The following is a 16,479-nucleotide window of genomic DNA, read 5'->3' on the forward strand; positions in this document are numbered from 1 at the left end:
GTCGTCATCCAAGAATCAACGCGGCTCCAAGTCGGAGACTGAAGCTTCATTGTCGACGGCTCCGAAGCGGCCGCCCTCGGCCTCTCTCCGGGTCCAGGGATCACGAAGGCCGGCTTTGTAGGCGCCGACATTGTAACGATGCGGTTGTCGAGCATGAGGAGGACGGACGCCATGCGGGGCCGGAGTTGCGGATCCTCCTGGACGCAGAGCAGCCTGATGTGGATGCACCTCAGCATGTCCTGCCTACCCGGCTCGTCGGCCGGGTAGCCGTCGAGCAGCTGGGCCACGCTCCCAAGGCTCCAGTGCTTCCAAACCTGCACTTGCCCGGCCAGGCGGCGCCAATGCACAACCAGAATTAAAAATCGAACTCAATATTGCAGTAAGCTACTATTACGCTCAAACTGTAACTTCAAATGTCACAACTTACAGATTCTACGAGATCTTCGTGAACACGCTTGCCGGCGATGATCTCCAGGACAAGGACGCCGTAGCTGAAAACGTCTGACTTGGCAGAGACGATGTGATTCTCAACGTACTCTGGTGCCATGTATCCACTGCATCTCGAAGAGGACACGACATGTTAGGCGATACGACTAGATGGTAAGAAAAATCCTTGCTATTGCTGATGGAAATTAGAGACTGGCACTTCTTCTGGAGTAGAAACCAAACGGAACTCGGAGGCACCAAATTTACCAAGTTCCAGCAACGTGTTCTGTGTTTGCTAGGCTCGCATCGATGCTAAACGACTTTGCCAAGCCAAAGTCCGAGATCTTGGGGTTCATGTCCGCATCAAGCAAGATGTTGCCAGCCTTGAGATCGCGGTGGATGACCTTCAGCCTTGAATCTTCGTGAAGGTACATAAGCCCTCTGCCGATCCCTTCGATGATCTTCTTCCTCTGCCCCCAGCTCAGTTCCTGCTGACTTGCAGGACCTGAAAAGTATGGTCTACTTCACTTACCAAACAAAATGACCAATCTAGTGACCTGACGCGTGATGGTAGTAGGATTGTGTCCATCTGATCCATTCACCGAAAATGAATTTGTCGAGGCTCTTGCTGCTGAGAAACTCGTAGACGAGGAGCTTCTCTTCTTCCTCGATGCAGAAGCCGAGCAGGCGCACCAAGTTCCTGTGCTGGAGCTTTGCAATCAGGACGACCTCATTCTTCATCTCGGCGTGCCCTTGCTGCGAGATTTTCGCCAATCTCTTCACTGCAATTTCCTGCCCATCTTCTAGCGTACCCTTAAGAACGTTGAGGTCAGACCATCATATGTCTCGCGAGAGAGACTGTTAGGCACGTAGGCAATATACTCAGTAATTTTCAGGCTAGAGGATTAAAATTACTTTGTAGACTGGCCCCAACCCGCCTTGCCCGATCTTATTTTCTTCTGAGAAGTTGTCAGTGGCAGCTCGCAGAGTACTCAAATCGTACTGGAGCGGGCCTGAACTTTTCATTTCTTCATCATCTCCATATCCTGTTTACTGGAGGAAATGAAAGATTCAAGCCTGAAGGCTGCGTCGTATTGTTCGTCAGATACGCTGATGACGTTACCGTCTCTTGCAATCAGCACATCCTTGTGTGTTTTTCTGTTCTTGCAGATATAGACAGCAACAAGCAGCAGCAGCAGTAGCAGCACTATAGCAACAGGAATGGAGACAAGGAGAGCTGCGTTCCTGACCGTGCGGCTGCTCCCTGCACCTGCATGCCGTAGTGGAAAATTCAGAACCGAAGCTGTTTCAGCGTTCTTCGAATATCACTCATCATCATTTGAACTGTAATATGAAAATGTTGCGCGCACGATTGGATCACCGCGTGAGCATCCAACGTCGAGTTCATAGTGGTAGAACGTACAAGACTTAAGTAGTCAACGCTAGCGACGGATGGGGAGAGGAGACCTTAGAGGACCGAGACGTTGACTACTGATCTGTGCTTCGTGGGACGGGGTCGTGGTCGCTGCCGTTGATGAGTGGCCCGCCTCCTGGCGCCGGCGCCGAGGACATGGCCGCCTCGGCGAGCTAGATGTTGTAGAAAGGGCCCACCTCGAACCGGATGGAGCAGCTCAAGTAGAAGATCCGGCCGCCCGATTTCCCAGGGCAATAGTTTAGGATCATCCTGACCATTGAATAATTCTTGTGCGTGTCGTCTTACTCGATTGGTTCAGAGTCTATTAGAGTGATGGCTAAGATAGTTGGCCCGTGCAGGTTGTGGGGCTCTGACGTGTGCATCTGTTCACACGGGAGCGTGTCAAACGCAGCACGATTCTGAGACTTGGGATGGCAGGCTTCGTCAAGGAGTCGTGGCGCGTATCTCGGTCGATCGAGGCCGGAATTTTCGCATTGTAATCGTTGTTTTATATGAAGAATAGAGACACAAAAAAGCTATAAGTTACCACACAAACAAGGAGACTACGTCTCTGTCTGTTCTACTCTCTCGCATGAGTTTACTTGTGTGTGACATCTAGGGAACCGCCGGCGACGTGCTCAGCATTGCTACTCCGGCGAACTCCGACAAGTGGTATCAGAGCCGGTTGCAAGCGCAGGATCAATCGCGGTGAGGTATCGTCTTTGGAATCATCACCGCGCGATCGAGTGGACGATGTCGACCACTCTGCCATTGTCGCCAAAAGGAGACAGGAAGAAGGGCGGCAAGGAGGACAACCCGGGTGGGAGCGGAGCCAAGGACGACGGCGTCATGATTCAGCGGGTGGTTCATGAGGTGGGCGGCGGGACTAGCTACCTCGTCCTCACCAAGACCAACTACTCTGATTGGGCGTGCCTCATGAAGGTGAAGCTCAAAGCACGGGCGCTCTGGCGAGCGATCGACGTAGGCGGCGTCGACCAGCAGGAGGAGATGAGATGGCGCTCGACGTGTTGTGCAGCACCGTTCCTCCAGGGATGGTGACCGTGATCGCCAATAAGGACACGACAAAAGAGGCGTGGGACGCCATCTCCACCATGTGCGTCGGCAATGATCTCGTGAAGAAGAACACCGCCCAGCAGCTGCGGCGGGAGTTTGAGCTCGCGACCTTCAAGGACGGCGACATGGTGGAGGACTATGCACTCCGTCTGACCAGTACGGTGGCCACCCTTGCGACGCTAGGAGAGGTTGTTGAGGAGAGCAAGGTGGTGGAGAAGATGCTATGCAGCGTGCCGTCGCGGTTCAAGCAAATCATGATAGCACCCATGACACGGCGTGTCCATGTCATCAGGGATGTGGTGTTTGATGAAGGTGCTCACTGGGATTGGAGCAGCGAAGAGGGAGGTGGAGTTCGACGGATCCTTCACTATGGAGTACATGGTCGTGCATGGGCACGACGAGCTGGAATGGGAGTTTGCAGCAACGCCAACATCTCCACCAGGCACGCCCGTGGGAACGGGCATCACAGCGTCGACTCCAACAGCTGTCACTGCAACGCAGATGTCAACACCAGTAACATCCTCCACACCAGCAATTCAGTTTGCCTCGCCACCTATGGAGCTGGGTGATGAGCTGGATGCTGATCATGATGATGACATGCCGCTGCGGTTTCGGACTGTGGATAGCATCATCGGCCCTGCGTCTCCACCTGGGTATGCTGTGCGTGAATTTGGTGATGGACATATGTTCACAGTGAGCTCTGAGGAACCTACGTCGCTTGCTGAAGCAAAAAAGGCCCTGTGCTAGAGCAAAGCGATGGAGGAGGAGCTACAGGCCATCAAGGAGAACAGAACGTGGACACTCACTGAGCTACCTCCCGACAAGCGTGCCATAGGCCTAAAGTGGGTGTACAAGATGAAGCGAGATAAGAACAACGCGGTGACAAGGTACAAGGCGCGTCTCGTTGTGATGGAGTATGCTCAGCGTCATAGGATTGATTATGGTAAGGTGTTTGCACCTGTGGCGTGTATGGAAGCTATGCGGCTGTTGATTGCATTAGCTGCTCATGAAGGCTGGGAAGTTCATCTTATGGATGTCAAGTCGGCATTCTTGAATGGTGATCTGAAGGAGGTGTTCGTGGAGCAGCCACCTGGCTTCATTAGTTCTGGTCGAGAGCACAAGGTACTAAAACTCCAAAAAGCATTGTATGGTTTACATCAAGCACCTAGAGCATGGAATCACAAGCTAGATGAGAGTCTGGAGTCACTGGGATTTCAGAAAAAGTCTCTCGGAGCATGCCATTTACTGAAGGGGAAGTGGCCCTGAAAGATTAGTTGTGGGTGTGCATGTTGATGATTTGATAATCACTGGCACCAACAGCTGCAGCATCCAGAAGTTCAAGAAGCAGATGGCAGAGATGTTCAAGATGAGTGACCTAGGATTACTCAGCTATTATCTTGGCATCGAAGTGAAGCAGAACTCAGATGGTATTTTTTTGGGTCAGCGGAGCTATGCAACCAAGATTCTAGAGAAGGGAGGAATGGTTGATTGTAATCCGTGTCAGGTGCCAATGGAGGCTAAACTAAAGTTGAGCAAGGATAGCAAAGAAGCTCTAGTGGATGCTACAAACTACAGAAGCTAGGTTGGGAGTTTAAGATATCCGGTCAATACCCAACCTGATCTGGCATTTTCAGTTGGGTATGTGAGCAGGTTTATGGAGGAGCCATATGGGGATCACCTTGCAGTAGTCAAGCACATTCTGAGGTTCATTGCAGGCACAAGAAATTGGGGCCTTCATTATCCAAGAGGAAGCAATGCTCAACCTGAGTTGCTTGGGTTCAGTGACAGTGATCTTGCTAGGGATGTTGATAGTAGGAAAAGTACTACTGGGGTGATTTCCTTCCTGGGTGGCAGTCCTATCTCTTGGCAGTCTGCAAAGCAAAAGGTGGTGGCATTGTCTAGTTGTGAAGCTGAATACATAGCTGCTGCTACTGCTGCTTGTCAGGCTGTATGGTTGGCATGGTTGTTGGCTGATATTCTGTGGATAGAGCCAAGCAAGCCAGTGCTGAGAGTGAATAACAAATCCACCGTTTCTTTGATCAAGAATCTAGTGCATCAGGATCGGAGTAAACACATTGACATCAGGTTTCACCTTATTCGGGAATATGTAATTGAGGTGACATTATCCGGAAATATGTACAAAATGAGCAGATTGAGGTGATATTCATCAGAACATATTAGCAGCTTGGTGATGTTCTTACAAAACCACTCTACAAGATCAAGTTCCATGAGCTCTGCACCAAGATCGGCCTTCATAGTTGCAAGCAGTTTCACGTGCACAAGATTTAGGAGAAGATTTGTTGAATAATTCTTATGCATGCCGTCTTACTTGATTGGTTCAGAGTTCCTTAGAGTGCATGGCCGAGATAGTTGGCCTGTGCAGGTTGTGGGGCTCTGATGTGTGCATCTGTTCACACGGGAACGCGTCAAATGCAGCATGATTCTTAAGGTTTGGGATGGCAGGCTTCGTCAAGGAGTCGTGACGCGTATCTCGGTTGATCGAGACCGGGGTTTTCGCATTGTAATCGTTGTTTTATATGAAGCATAGAGATACAGAAAAGATGTGAGTTACAGCACAAACAAGGAAACTATGTCTCTATATGTTGTACTTTCTCGCGGAAGTTTACTTGTGTGCGTGACATTTAGAGAATCGCCGGCGACGTGCTTGGCGTTGCTGCTCCGGCGAACTCCGACACTGACGGCCTTGGCGAGGCAGCTGTGGCAGTCGTCACGGCTGAGGTCCTGCGTGCACCGGGCCATGCCGTGGATCTTCTCGTAGGGCGTGTGGTTGACGGCGCCGACTGCGAACATGCGCGGGGAATCGTACGCCTTCTCAGCGAGGCCGCTCATCAGCGCGCCGAGCGACGAATTGAAGTACGGCTGCGCCGCCTCGTGCGGGCTGCACACGTACTTCGCGCTCGACGTGACGGCCCTGCCGAAGAAGCTCGCGTTGGAGAGCCGGAGCAGGCAGCCTTCGTAGACGAGCACGGCTTTCTTCTGGCCAGGGCACTCGCTGGCCATGTCCCGCACCGCGCCGTCGAGGCACGAGCGGCATTCCGACGCGCTGGCGTCGCCGCGGCACTGCGCGAGGCCGTACACCAGGTTGGGCGCGGCGCCGGTGACGTTCTCGGCGAACCCGGAGGACGTGGCAGCGGCGGCGGGGAGGGAGGAGAGGATCGCGTCGAGGTTGGCCTGGAACGCGCCGCCGCGCGTGCAGTTCATATCGTCCGGGCAGGCGATGGCGATGTCGAACCCAAGGTTGTCCGCATTGGTTGTCGCGGGGAGGAGCAGGAGAATTAGGCTGTCTCCAGCGATATCCTTTAAATCTCATCCCCTTTCCTTTTTCTCCACATCAACTTCATACTCTATACTAAACTTAACTCCAACAACATCCTCTATTTCCATCTTCTATACCCCACAATCTCAATTTTCTATGTTTCTTCCAACTGCCCCTTTCCCCAGCCGCCCCTCTGCCCGGGCCCTTCCTCCCGCGCCCCTCTGCCGCCTCCGCCCGCGCCCTCCGCCCCGCCGCCCTCCGCCCGCGCCCCTCTGCCGCCTCCGCCCGCGCCCTCCGCCCCGCCGCCCTCCGCCCGCGCCCCTCTGCCGCCTCCGCCCGCGCCCTCCGCCCCGCCGCCCTCCGCCCGCGCCCCTCTGCCGCCTCCGCCCGCGCCCTCCGCCCCTCCGCCCGCGCCCTCCGCCCCGCCGCCCGCCGCCCCTTCGCCCCTGCCCCGCCGCCCCGCCGCCCTCCGCCCCGCCGCCCTCCGCCCCGCCGCCCTCCGCCCCTTCGCCCCTGCCCCGCCGCCTTCCGCCCCGCCGCCCTCCGCCCCGCCGCCCGCCGCCCCTGCCCCGCCGCCCCGCCGCCCTCCGCCCCACCTCCCGCGGCCCGTCGCCCCTCCCGCGCGGAAGCTGGTGAAGATGCGGGCGTCAACGACCGGGATGGAGGACGCTTCCTCTGTGCGGGACGGAGAGGTCGTGCTCCATTTTACCGCACGGGATAGCGGGTAGCGCTGGAGCGCTACCGGGTGCTACAATACCCTCCAAAATAGGGAACAGGCGCTTTTAGAGGATGCCGGTGGAGATAGCCTTAGTGGGAGAAGGGCTGTTCAGGGCTGCTGCACAAAGTGGTGTCTGAGCACACGAGTACTCATGCAGGGCTGCTTCCTCCTTTAGAGGATGGATGTGGTGTGTGAGTACACGAGTACGATGAGGGGCCATCCTAGCAAGTGGCCAAGTCGGTACGAGCTCGCGGGTCTCACGGGACCACACGCAGCGTGCCAGGACTGCCCGGAGGACCACTAATGCGGGCTGTACGAAATTTCCCATTAAAATATATAAAAATAATTCAAAAACTTTATTTCACGCAAAAATATCTTCAAAAAAGAATGCAGAAAAATTCCCATTTTCCACTAGAGTGAGCATTTTTTTCTAAAACAAAATTTATACAAACTAATTGTATAACAAAATTATATAAACAATCATATGAATTAATAAAAAAATTTAGTTTAAACAAGTACAACTATATAATCAGAATTTAAGAAAAAAAGACAAGTGAAAAATCTGAAACAAAAATTTTGAAAAACAAAACAGACAAATTTTGAGACAAAAAAGTCAATTAAAACTACAGAAAACAATTGGAGATCGAATTCAGAAAAAAAATCGAAAGCAAAGTTGATAGTGAACACACAAAATTAAAAAGAAAAAAAGAAAAAGAAAACAGGGATGCAATCTGTTGGATATAGGCATATAGCCTTGTGTTGAGCTCCCGGGAGCCGATCTGTAATGACTCAAAACCCTAAATGGGTCATCCATGAGGATATAATATAGCCTATTTTAAATTTTTGAGTATTATCTGCGTGCATTTGATTTTGATTTGAAGTCAAAAACTTAATTTAAACACGTGTCTTGTGAAGAAACTTGCATTGTCACTATAGGGCATGTGTTAGGAAATTATATTGGTAAAACACTATTCTTCAATTCATTGAATTTAGGTGATTTTTTGGATTATAGGAAAACCATGTTGAAGCCAAGTAACTTAATTAAAAGTCTAAAAATGTCATTATGGGAATTAAAATGGCATTATGAGAAGAATTTTTATTTCAAATCTATAATGGCTATGATGCCAATTCGAAGGTGCACTCAGATTATAGCATCTATACAAAATCGATGTCATTTTTGGAGCACAATTTTGGAGCCTAAAAAGACCACCTTTTAACGTTTGATATATTCAGATTGCAATATACACCTATATTATATTACTAGCAAATACGCACGTGCGTTGCAACGGACTAAGATCCCATATGATATGAATACTATGTTATTGCACCTAAGGTAGATCTTTGTTGTCGTTGTCAGGCTGGTTGTTGTATTATCGATGCGTGAGCTCATATGCTAACCGAAGATCTACCGCACTATCGTTAACCATGCACGTGATGCAACCAGCGCGATCCGGAAAAGTATCCTATCGGATCTAGACACAACTACGCTACTGAAGGGTAGACGCGCAGATCGTGGCTGAATTTTTCTTTATGCCATAGATTTTATTGTATTTTTATATATATAAAAATTCGAATCCATTTAGATTACAGTTTATTCAGTTACCATCGTATATGCTTGATCGAATCAAAATTTGAAACGAAAACGTTACATTTTTCTAGAAATTGGTAAAGATTAATAAAGATAAAAAGAAAATGTGGGAGTACGTGTTGCGGCGGCGCCCCAGCAACCAACAACCGTCCTGCGGAGAGCAACACATCTCGCGTAACTACGCCGCCCCGCAGGCCGCAGCAGTTTCGGCGCGCGTCACCGGGCTCCGCCCGGTCGCCGCCGCTTGGCCGCCGCCACAGACTGGAGCCCCGGGAGGATGAGAGAGGAAGAAGTGCGACCAATGCAACAGGCGCCTTTCGCTTTGGAGACGGTGAGTTCGTCGGGGTACCCCACCCACCCCACCCTATCCTCCGGGATTTGCAACTTGCTTGCTGAGTCGTAGGGAGACCCCTGATCTCCATTGGCTTCCTCCGAGAGATGAGGGTTTTTTTTTTCTTTTGGCGCTACTGGCTGCCACACACATGCCCCAGTTGCTTTGGGGACTGGGGAGGGTCACGATTCGATCACCTTTGTTTTCTCTTCCCAGATTATAGGTGAAGATTCACCACCCCCCTCGAGAGTTAAATTAGAGTAGTGGTAAAAAAATCTCTGTATTGCAAATTTACACTTAGACGCGTTCATTCTCATCAAGGGGATTGGGGAAATGAATTTGGTGAACACGGGGAGTAAAATGGATTTTTACAACAAAATTTTGGGTAATGGGCTCTTCAAAGTTGCAATCACATTTGACTAGCTGAGTACCAGGCGATATCTTTTTTGAAATTCTGGTGTTCTGCAATCTGAAGGAAGAAGAAGAGAAAATTGGTGGAAATTTCAGGATAAGTGTAGTCAGAAATATACTGGCTGATAACTTGTCGTTCGATGTCCCGCTCCACCCTTCAATTTCTGCTTTCCTGCAAACTTGCTCTCGTTTCTGCAATACAAATTTCAGGCTGGCCTAACAATCCATCAGGATTGTCTTAAAGACATTCAAAGTCCAAATGGTGATATGTAAATAAAGAAAAGAAGGTATACAAATGAGAATTCTAAATCCTTTTTAGACAGATCTTACATAGTCAACAAGAGAGCTGCATTAGCCAATAGCTTCAATACTCAAGTACCGGACAAATATGTTACTACCCTGGATAGTAATATAGTATACTCTGTAAACTTGTTGCTAGGCATGCATGCATGCATGAATAATTTGCTCGCAACACAGTTAAAAATCTTCTTCTTTTTTTTTTTGCTTCCTGAGAAGATATGATTTGGCCATGGTGGGTGATCTGAACTAAACAGTTGCTGACCAGGGAACTTTTCAAAAACATGAAACATTATGCTTTGATGATAGTAGTGGTAAACAGTGTTGTCTTTGTTGGTTCATTTTCGTTTCTTTGTTATACTGTAAATGGCTAGTTCTCCAGTTGTGTCGTTCTAAGGTATTGTGCTGTGTTCAAGCCCAAAGTTTGCATGTACTACAATGCTGCTGATACTGGTTTATAGAATTGTTCTTACTGCTTGTGGCGTGATAGATAAAATACATTCAAACCTAAGTGTGTGCTAACATGATGAAAAATAGACGAAATAGGGAGCTTTTTTAGTAAGACCTGGACATAATCTTGCCAGCATATATTAATAAGGAGAAGTTAGAATTACATGCACAAGGAGCGCAATGAAGTCCCTGCCTTGCAGACCACAAAGCTGGGCAAATAAAAGTAACTGATTACTCGCTAATGAGCTTTACAACTAGGGGCTTAAGCAATTTGTCGCCCGCCGAGCACCAATTCCTCGCTTCATCCTGGATCCCTCCCACTTGGGCTTGTATGGAGATTTCTTGCCATCTGAAAATTCTCTTGTTTCGCTCCTTCCAAACACTCCAAATGGTGAGAATTGCCAGCGAATGCACTCCGGTTTCGGTTCTTCCTATGAAAGCGCGGAACCAGTCAATAATACATGAGTACCTCTCCCAGAAACTTGGCTTGAAACAATTGCAATCTGCCTAGTTCCCGATTGCCTCCCAGATTGTTCTTGTGACTGGGCATGCCACACAAAGGTGGAAAGCTGTTTCCAAGTTCCTTTCGCGCAATGCACATAAGTAATTGTTGACCCATTCACGCTGTTGCAGCATGTGCATGGAACACAAGAAGGGAGTATATAAGTGCCTGCCAAGGATAGGTTTTAGTTCGCTGTTATATGTACAGAACAGAAGCAGAAGATGCATCTAGTTCGTACCTCAGCCGTATTGTCATGATGCATTCAGGATAATCTTCTTCTTATGCTCCATTCAGTCATCATACTATCATCTTCAATCTCTATGGTTGGTACATGAGAAATTTTATGCCAATCTTCTCCCTGGCAACTCTTTGTTAGCAGCGGGCATTCTTTGATGTACAACTCTTTCAGTGATTGTGGGAGGGCCTGTTCTGGCAAGCATGGTATAAGAGGACATTTCAATATGGTAATAGCTGTTAAACATGATGCTTCTTCTAGGCCAGGAGGCAAGTATCTCAGGTTGCTGCAATGGAATATCTCCAACTTTTGCAGAGAGGCAGGGAGCTTTACTGGAAAATAGTGAAGGTTGGCACAATCAGTGATGGCGAGATTTTTCAATGAGGAGATCTCATGAAACTCTTGAAGAAGAGGATTAATTAGATTGGAGCATGAACTGATGCGCAGATCTTCAAGGATGGAGGGCAGCAAGCTATGCTGTCGGGGTGGTTCCAGCTTTGGACAATCATAAATATGAATACTCTTAAGAGCAGTCAGGCCTCTGAATCCTTCAGCTGGCAGGTCAGTTAATTCTGGACAACCTGTGATGATTAATTGCTCGAGCGCCAACAATTTCTGGCAAAGCAGTCCATGCTCTAAGGATGTAAGGTTTGGGCACTGGTGAATCTGTAGGCATACCAATGACAGTGGAAATTGAGAGCTTGGAGTGTGTATTTCTGGAAGAATAGTGAATCCTGATTCAGAAATTTTGAGCTTCACTACTGATGATGGGAAAGATGGGAATTCTGCTAGTAGTGGACAGTCAATCACCGCAAGTTCTGTGAGCGTTGGAAGCAACTGACCGTCTTGAACAGAAGTCCACGTTTCTAGATTAGACATATCTTCAAATACAAGTTCCTTCATTGATGGAAACCCCTTAATTCCACTGGTTCCTGAAAACTCTTGGTTGATCTGAATAATTCCATGGAAGCCCCCAATATCTAAAAATTTGAGTAGGGGCAGCACTCCAAGCGCTGGTAGAACTGAACAGTTTGTACAGTCAGACAGGTGGATGGTTTGCAAGTGAGTGAGTCTACTTAACCAACTTGGAAAGTAGAACCCTGCAAAGGCCTTGACTGTAAGCTCACTAAGTTCATGATGTGGTTGGAGGTATTCAAGTATCTGCATGTCCTTATCTGCTTTTTTTGAAGTCAAGCGCCTCCTATCAGACCATACAAGATGCAGAGTGTTGATGTATGTCTTCTTGCTTAGCGAAGCTTCATTTGCCTCTTCCGCACTAGCCACATTCTCGAGATTCTTGATACAAATATGTCCAGTGATCCCCTGCAGCTCTTTCAATTCACTGATCTTGTATCCTTTGTCCTTACGGACAACAAATTCTTCCAAATGTTGAAGGCAAGTCAAGTTCCCTATTCCAGCTATGCCAGCTACCAATTCTGTTCTTGCTTCTAGGCATCGCAGATTTACAAGATTGGTTATGCTCTCTGGCAGGTAATCTAATACATGACAGTGTTGCAACTTTAGTGTTTGCAAGCTGAAGAGTCTACCAATGGATGAGGGCAGCCTTGTTATGCCAGTGCCCGAAAGATTCAAATATCGAAGCATTTTTAAGTTTCCAACAGACTCTGGCAGCTCAGTTATGTCTCGTCGGTGCAAATCAAGCACGTGGAGGTATTTTAGCTTGCAGAACATATCTTTGGGGATAGAACTTGTCATCGATTTATATCCATTTAGCAGTAGAAGTGTGCGAGCTTTCTTAAATTCAATAAAAGCTTCAAATGAAGTCCAACTTCTATTATGACAAGAGAATGACAGATGCCTAGCACTTCTTACAGGGCTTCTTGGAGGGTCCTCCAGCCTTATGCATTCATCGATGGAGACAGACTGGGCTAGGTCATGCATGGCATCATGCATCACATATCCATCTTTGTGGTGTTGGAAGAAGGACCTGCTTAGTAATTCATCAAAATAGCTACCTCCAATGTCTTCCAACCTTCTCCTTCCTTGAGCCTGAATGAACCCAAGGGCCATCCAGATTTGAACTAATCTCCCTCTCTCAAACACATAATCTTTGGGGAAGACTGAACAAAATGCAAAACATTGCTTCAGTATGGCAGGCAAATGACTGTAACTCAATCTGAGAGCTGGCAGTATATTGTTCTTATCTGATGGCAGTTCCCATATTTCACTCTGTAATATGTTTTTCCAATCATCCTCTGTGTGTCTGGTACATAATAAACTGCCTATTGCTTTTGCAGCTAGTGGCAAGCCTTTCAGCTTCTTCACGATGTCCTTGCCTATTATTTCCAATTGTGGGTGTGCACTGGAGTCACCATCAACAAATGCATGGTTCTTGAACAACTGCCAGCAATCATTGTCTGATAACTGCTTTAGATGATAAGGAGTCATCCCGCCCATTAGTTTCCCCACATCGTTGTTTCGTGTTGTAACTACAATCCTGCTTCCTTTTTCTCCAGTAAGTAAAGCACAGCGATACCTGTCCCATTTTTCAGGATCCTCATTCCATACATCATCAAGGACTAGAAGGAATCTTTTACCTTGAAGCTTTTCTGAGAGGTCTTCTTGAAGCAAGTTCATGTTTGTTGTGGCCGACGAGAACCCACTCGCAACCGATTCAATTGTTTCCTTCGTAAGCTTCATCTCATCAAAATTTTCAGAAACACACAACCACAACCTTAAATGGAAGTGTTCCTTTACTCTTGCATCATTGTAGACAAGCTGTGTTAGAGTGGTCTTTCCTAGTCCCCCCATACCCACTATGGGAAGAATGGAAAGGCTGGCATGATTTGAGTTATTAGGAGTCAGCAACATCTTCACGATGGTCTCTTTATCTTTTTCCCTTCCAAACACACTGGAGTCATCAATCAGTGAACTTGTCTTGGGTCTATCTTTAATCTCCTGCCTTTCAGTCCCACTAATTATGTTCGAACCAAAAATCTGCCTTTCTTTGACAAGCCTATCAAGCTTCTCCTCGATCTTCCTTATTTGCTGCACTATCTTGCGGTTAAATAAACAATTGTCCAACCAAAAGCAGGAGAAACAGCTCCTAACCTTCTTCAGATGGTCCTGGTTGGACGGACCTCCTAGTTTGGACTGGAGGGCCTCAGCTGCATATTCATCAAGCAAGTCATCCATCTCATACGCGACTTCCTTGAGCTTGGCAAGCCAGCTGCGTGCGGCCTTATCCTTCAGTTGCCGCTCCTCAGCATCTTCGACATGAGCTTGAATTGTCGACAGGCTGCTCGATAGGTTCTGCAGCTCCTCCTTGACATCTGGAGGGAATTTCAGCTCACCAATAGCAGCTGTAATCACTTTCTCAAAAAGTACCTGCATGAAGGCAGACAACACAGCTTCTCCGATCGGCATAGTTATTTTCCCTCTTTGGTTGTCTACCGTCTCTCTCCTAGCGATGCAAATGGGGAAACTGGTGAGGGAGGGGGCTTGAGGGCACACTTGTTATTTCTCTACCATTGACTCAGAAGTCGTTGCTCTTGGTACCAGTACTTAACCAATATAAATCTGATATTGTTTTTTTGTCATGCTAATGCAACAGCTGGCAAACATGTTCTAGAAAGTATTTTCTGATTGGTGACGGATGTTAATATTGCGCTCGGTTCAACCACGACATCAGGGCCCGGTATTATATTTCATAACAGTGATCCATACATGTGTTTCTTTGACTTGTGTAGTTCATTTGAGTTGTTTGATATACATTTGTTTCAAGCACTGCATCATTGACGACTTATGCAGCCAAGCACTCAGGTGGACAAGCGGTCAATTCCTCGCTGTCGTGCATAATTGTGCTTCCTCATATGAACTCAAGCGAAGGAATCATCCTGGAAAGACCAACGAAAGGAACATGTTGGACTATATATCCTTCTACTGTCACTAGTCAACCATGGAGGGCCAGTATTGGACGGAAAATCTTGAAAAGCAGACCCGGCTACACCTGCTCAACACTTGGTATCATTGACTGAATCGTCAGGTGCACACAAGTCTCAGCTCAGTGGATTGGAACCGGTTTCTCAGCACGCTTCATGTTCACACCTGCTAGCCTTTTAAGGCTTTTTTTTTGGTTAAATGTCAAAAAATTCAGAAGTCAGGTCTTCTCTTCCGTTGTTGTTTTAAGTCAGGTTGTTGTTTCGTCGTTTGTTCTCTGAGGCCTTCAGTTGTCAGATAACGAGGGAAAGAGTGCAGACACTTCTGCTTTGCTCGATTAATCGCAGTTAATTGTCGTAAATCTCTCTGTTCTGCTATGGATTTGGATTCACTATCCTCATTTTGAGAAAATGCCTTACGAATTCTTCGACATCTCAGTTTACTAGTTACTACTGAAGGGAGAAAAAAACATCTGCGGGACACAAGTATTCTCCAGTTTTTTTTTCTGCTTTGCAAGAAATCAAGAGCTTTTTTATACTGAAATCAAGAGCTATTAGGCTTAACTGCACATGTCAACAGAGCAGTACAAATTGAAACAAAAATGATTTTTAACTGAAGATACACAGCTCCCTTACAATGCATGTGGAATACAAGTGCAACAGTATCTTGACGCTGTAAATGGGCTGTACATCAACCAAAATTCAGCGGGCTTCCAGCCCGCACCTCCGCCTAGGCGAAGCGACAGCCCACGGGCCCGCCTTTAAACAACTCGCCGCCCCCGTGCTCGCAAAGCGATGTAGGATAAAATGTCGGCCCAGGCAAGACTAAACACGCAAGCAGCACCTGCTCTTTCCGAGTTTTTTTTAGAAAGGGATAAAAAATAAATTTGAAAAAGGGGTACCGTTTTGAAAATTTTTGAAAAATGGGGGCCTCCCGCCCGATCAACCGGCGGGAGGCGTGGGGCCGGCGACCTCCCGCCCATCCAACGGGCGGGAGGTCCAAAAATATTTCCCAGGCCCTTTCCGAGAGCCTCTTCGAAAAAATTTGAAAAAGGGGTACCGTTTTGAAAATTTTTGAAAAATGGGGGGCCTCCCGCCGATCAACCGGAGGGAGGCGTGGGACCGGAAGTTCCCATTTTCTCATTTTTCTTATTTTCTGTTCGAATTCTTGTTTTACATACTATTTTAAATTCATACTTTTTTCAAATACAAGATTTATTCACCATACTCTTTTGTATACATATTAAATTTTAATTCAATTTTACGAAGAAGATTACTGTATCTAAAACTCGTATGAAGATAGTTAAATGATAACATTTTGCAACGTAGAATCCAAATATTACGATAATACGATACATCAACCCATTAAAAATAAAATAGTATCGTACAAAAATAATTTAAATATATAGAGTCCACCGAATCAGGAGTATCTACCCCGCCTGTCCCGGACCTCGCGCTCTCTTCGTCGTCCCCCCCTAGTTCTAGGCCGTCAGCGTATGTGGTCCTCCGAGTACGTGAATGCATCTGGAGCACGGTGAGGACGAGGCGGAGGAGGTGCTGGCGTGAACAGGTCATCCTGGGACTGTGCATCTGGAGCGTCATACATCTGGGAGGGACCAATGATGTCAGGCCCAGCGCCGCCGCCCACCAACTCCGACCAAGTAACGGAGCCATCCTCCGAGTCATCCCAGTCGGGCACACCGAATAGACCACCGTGTGCAGAAGCTCCCATCGACCATGCATGCTGAGTATAGCCCTGAGAGTACGGAGCAGCTGGCGTCGAACCCGACGGGAGAGACGTTCCTGGAGCATAGGCGCCAAACGTCTGAGGCTCCATTCTTGTAGGAGGAGATCCCA

At 47.8% G+C, this 16,479-nt stretch overlaps 1 protein-coding gene, 1 long non-coding RNA gene and 1 pseudogene across 3 annotated transcripts; 1 reads left to right on the forward strand and 2 right to left on the reverse strand.

Moving 5' to 3' along the window:
- Positions 1-15: 15 nt before the first annotated feature.
- Positions 16-6,306, reverse strand: LOC112885269 (annotated as a pseudogene).
- A 2,327-nt stretch (positions 6,307-8,633) lies between these two features.
- On the forward strand, positions 8,634-14,984 carry LOC112884724. Its single transcript, XR_003227166.1, has 3 exons — positions 8,634-8,828; positions 14,298-14,381; positions 14,495-14,984. It is a non-coding gene; the product is annotated as an uncharacterized LOC112884724 (long non-coding RNA).
- LOC112884722 (disease resistance protein RGA2-like) lies at positions 8,949-14,281 on the reverse strand. 2 transcript variants are annotated; one of them, XM_025950251.1, is made up of 3 exons: positions 13,796-14,281; positions 10,727-13,732; positions 8,949-10,656 (listed from the first exon to the last, which is right to left on the reverse strand). In XM_025950251.1, exons 1-2 carry the CDS (start codon positions 14,108-14,110, stop codon positions 10,751-10,753), a joined length of 3,297 nt encoding a protein of 1,098 aa, XP_025806036.1. In that variant the 5' UTR covers positions 14,111-14,281; the 3' UTR covers positions 8,949-10,656; positions 10,727-10,750. The 2 variants fall into 2 exon arrangements, with proteins under 2 accessions (XP_025806036.1, XP_025806035.1); XM_025950250.1 differs by having other exon boundaries at positions 10,727-14,281.
- Positions 14,985-16,479: the final 1,495 nt, after the last annotated feature.

The sequence above is a fragment of the Panicum hallii genome, chromosome 3 (genome assembly GCF_002211085.1).
Source record: "Panicum hallii strain FIL2 chromosome 3, PHallii_v3.1, whole genome shotgun sequence".
Taxonomy (NCBI): Eukaryota; Viridiplantae; Streptophyta; class Magnoliopsida; order Poales; family Poaceae; genus Panicum; species Panicum hallii.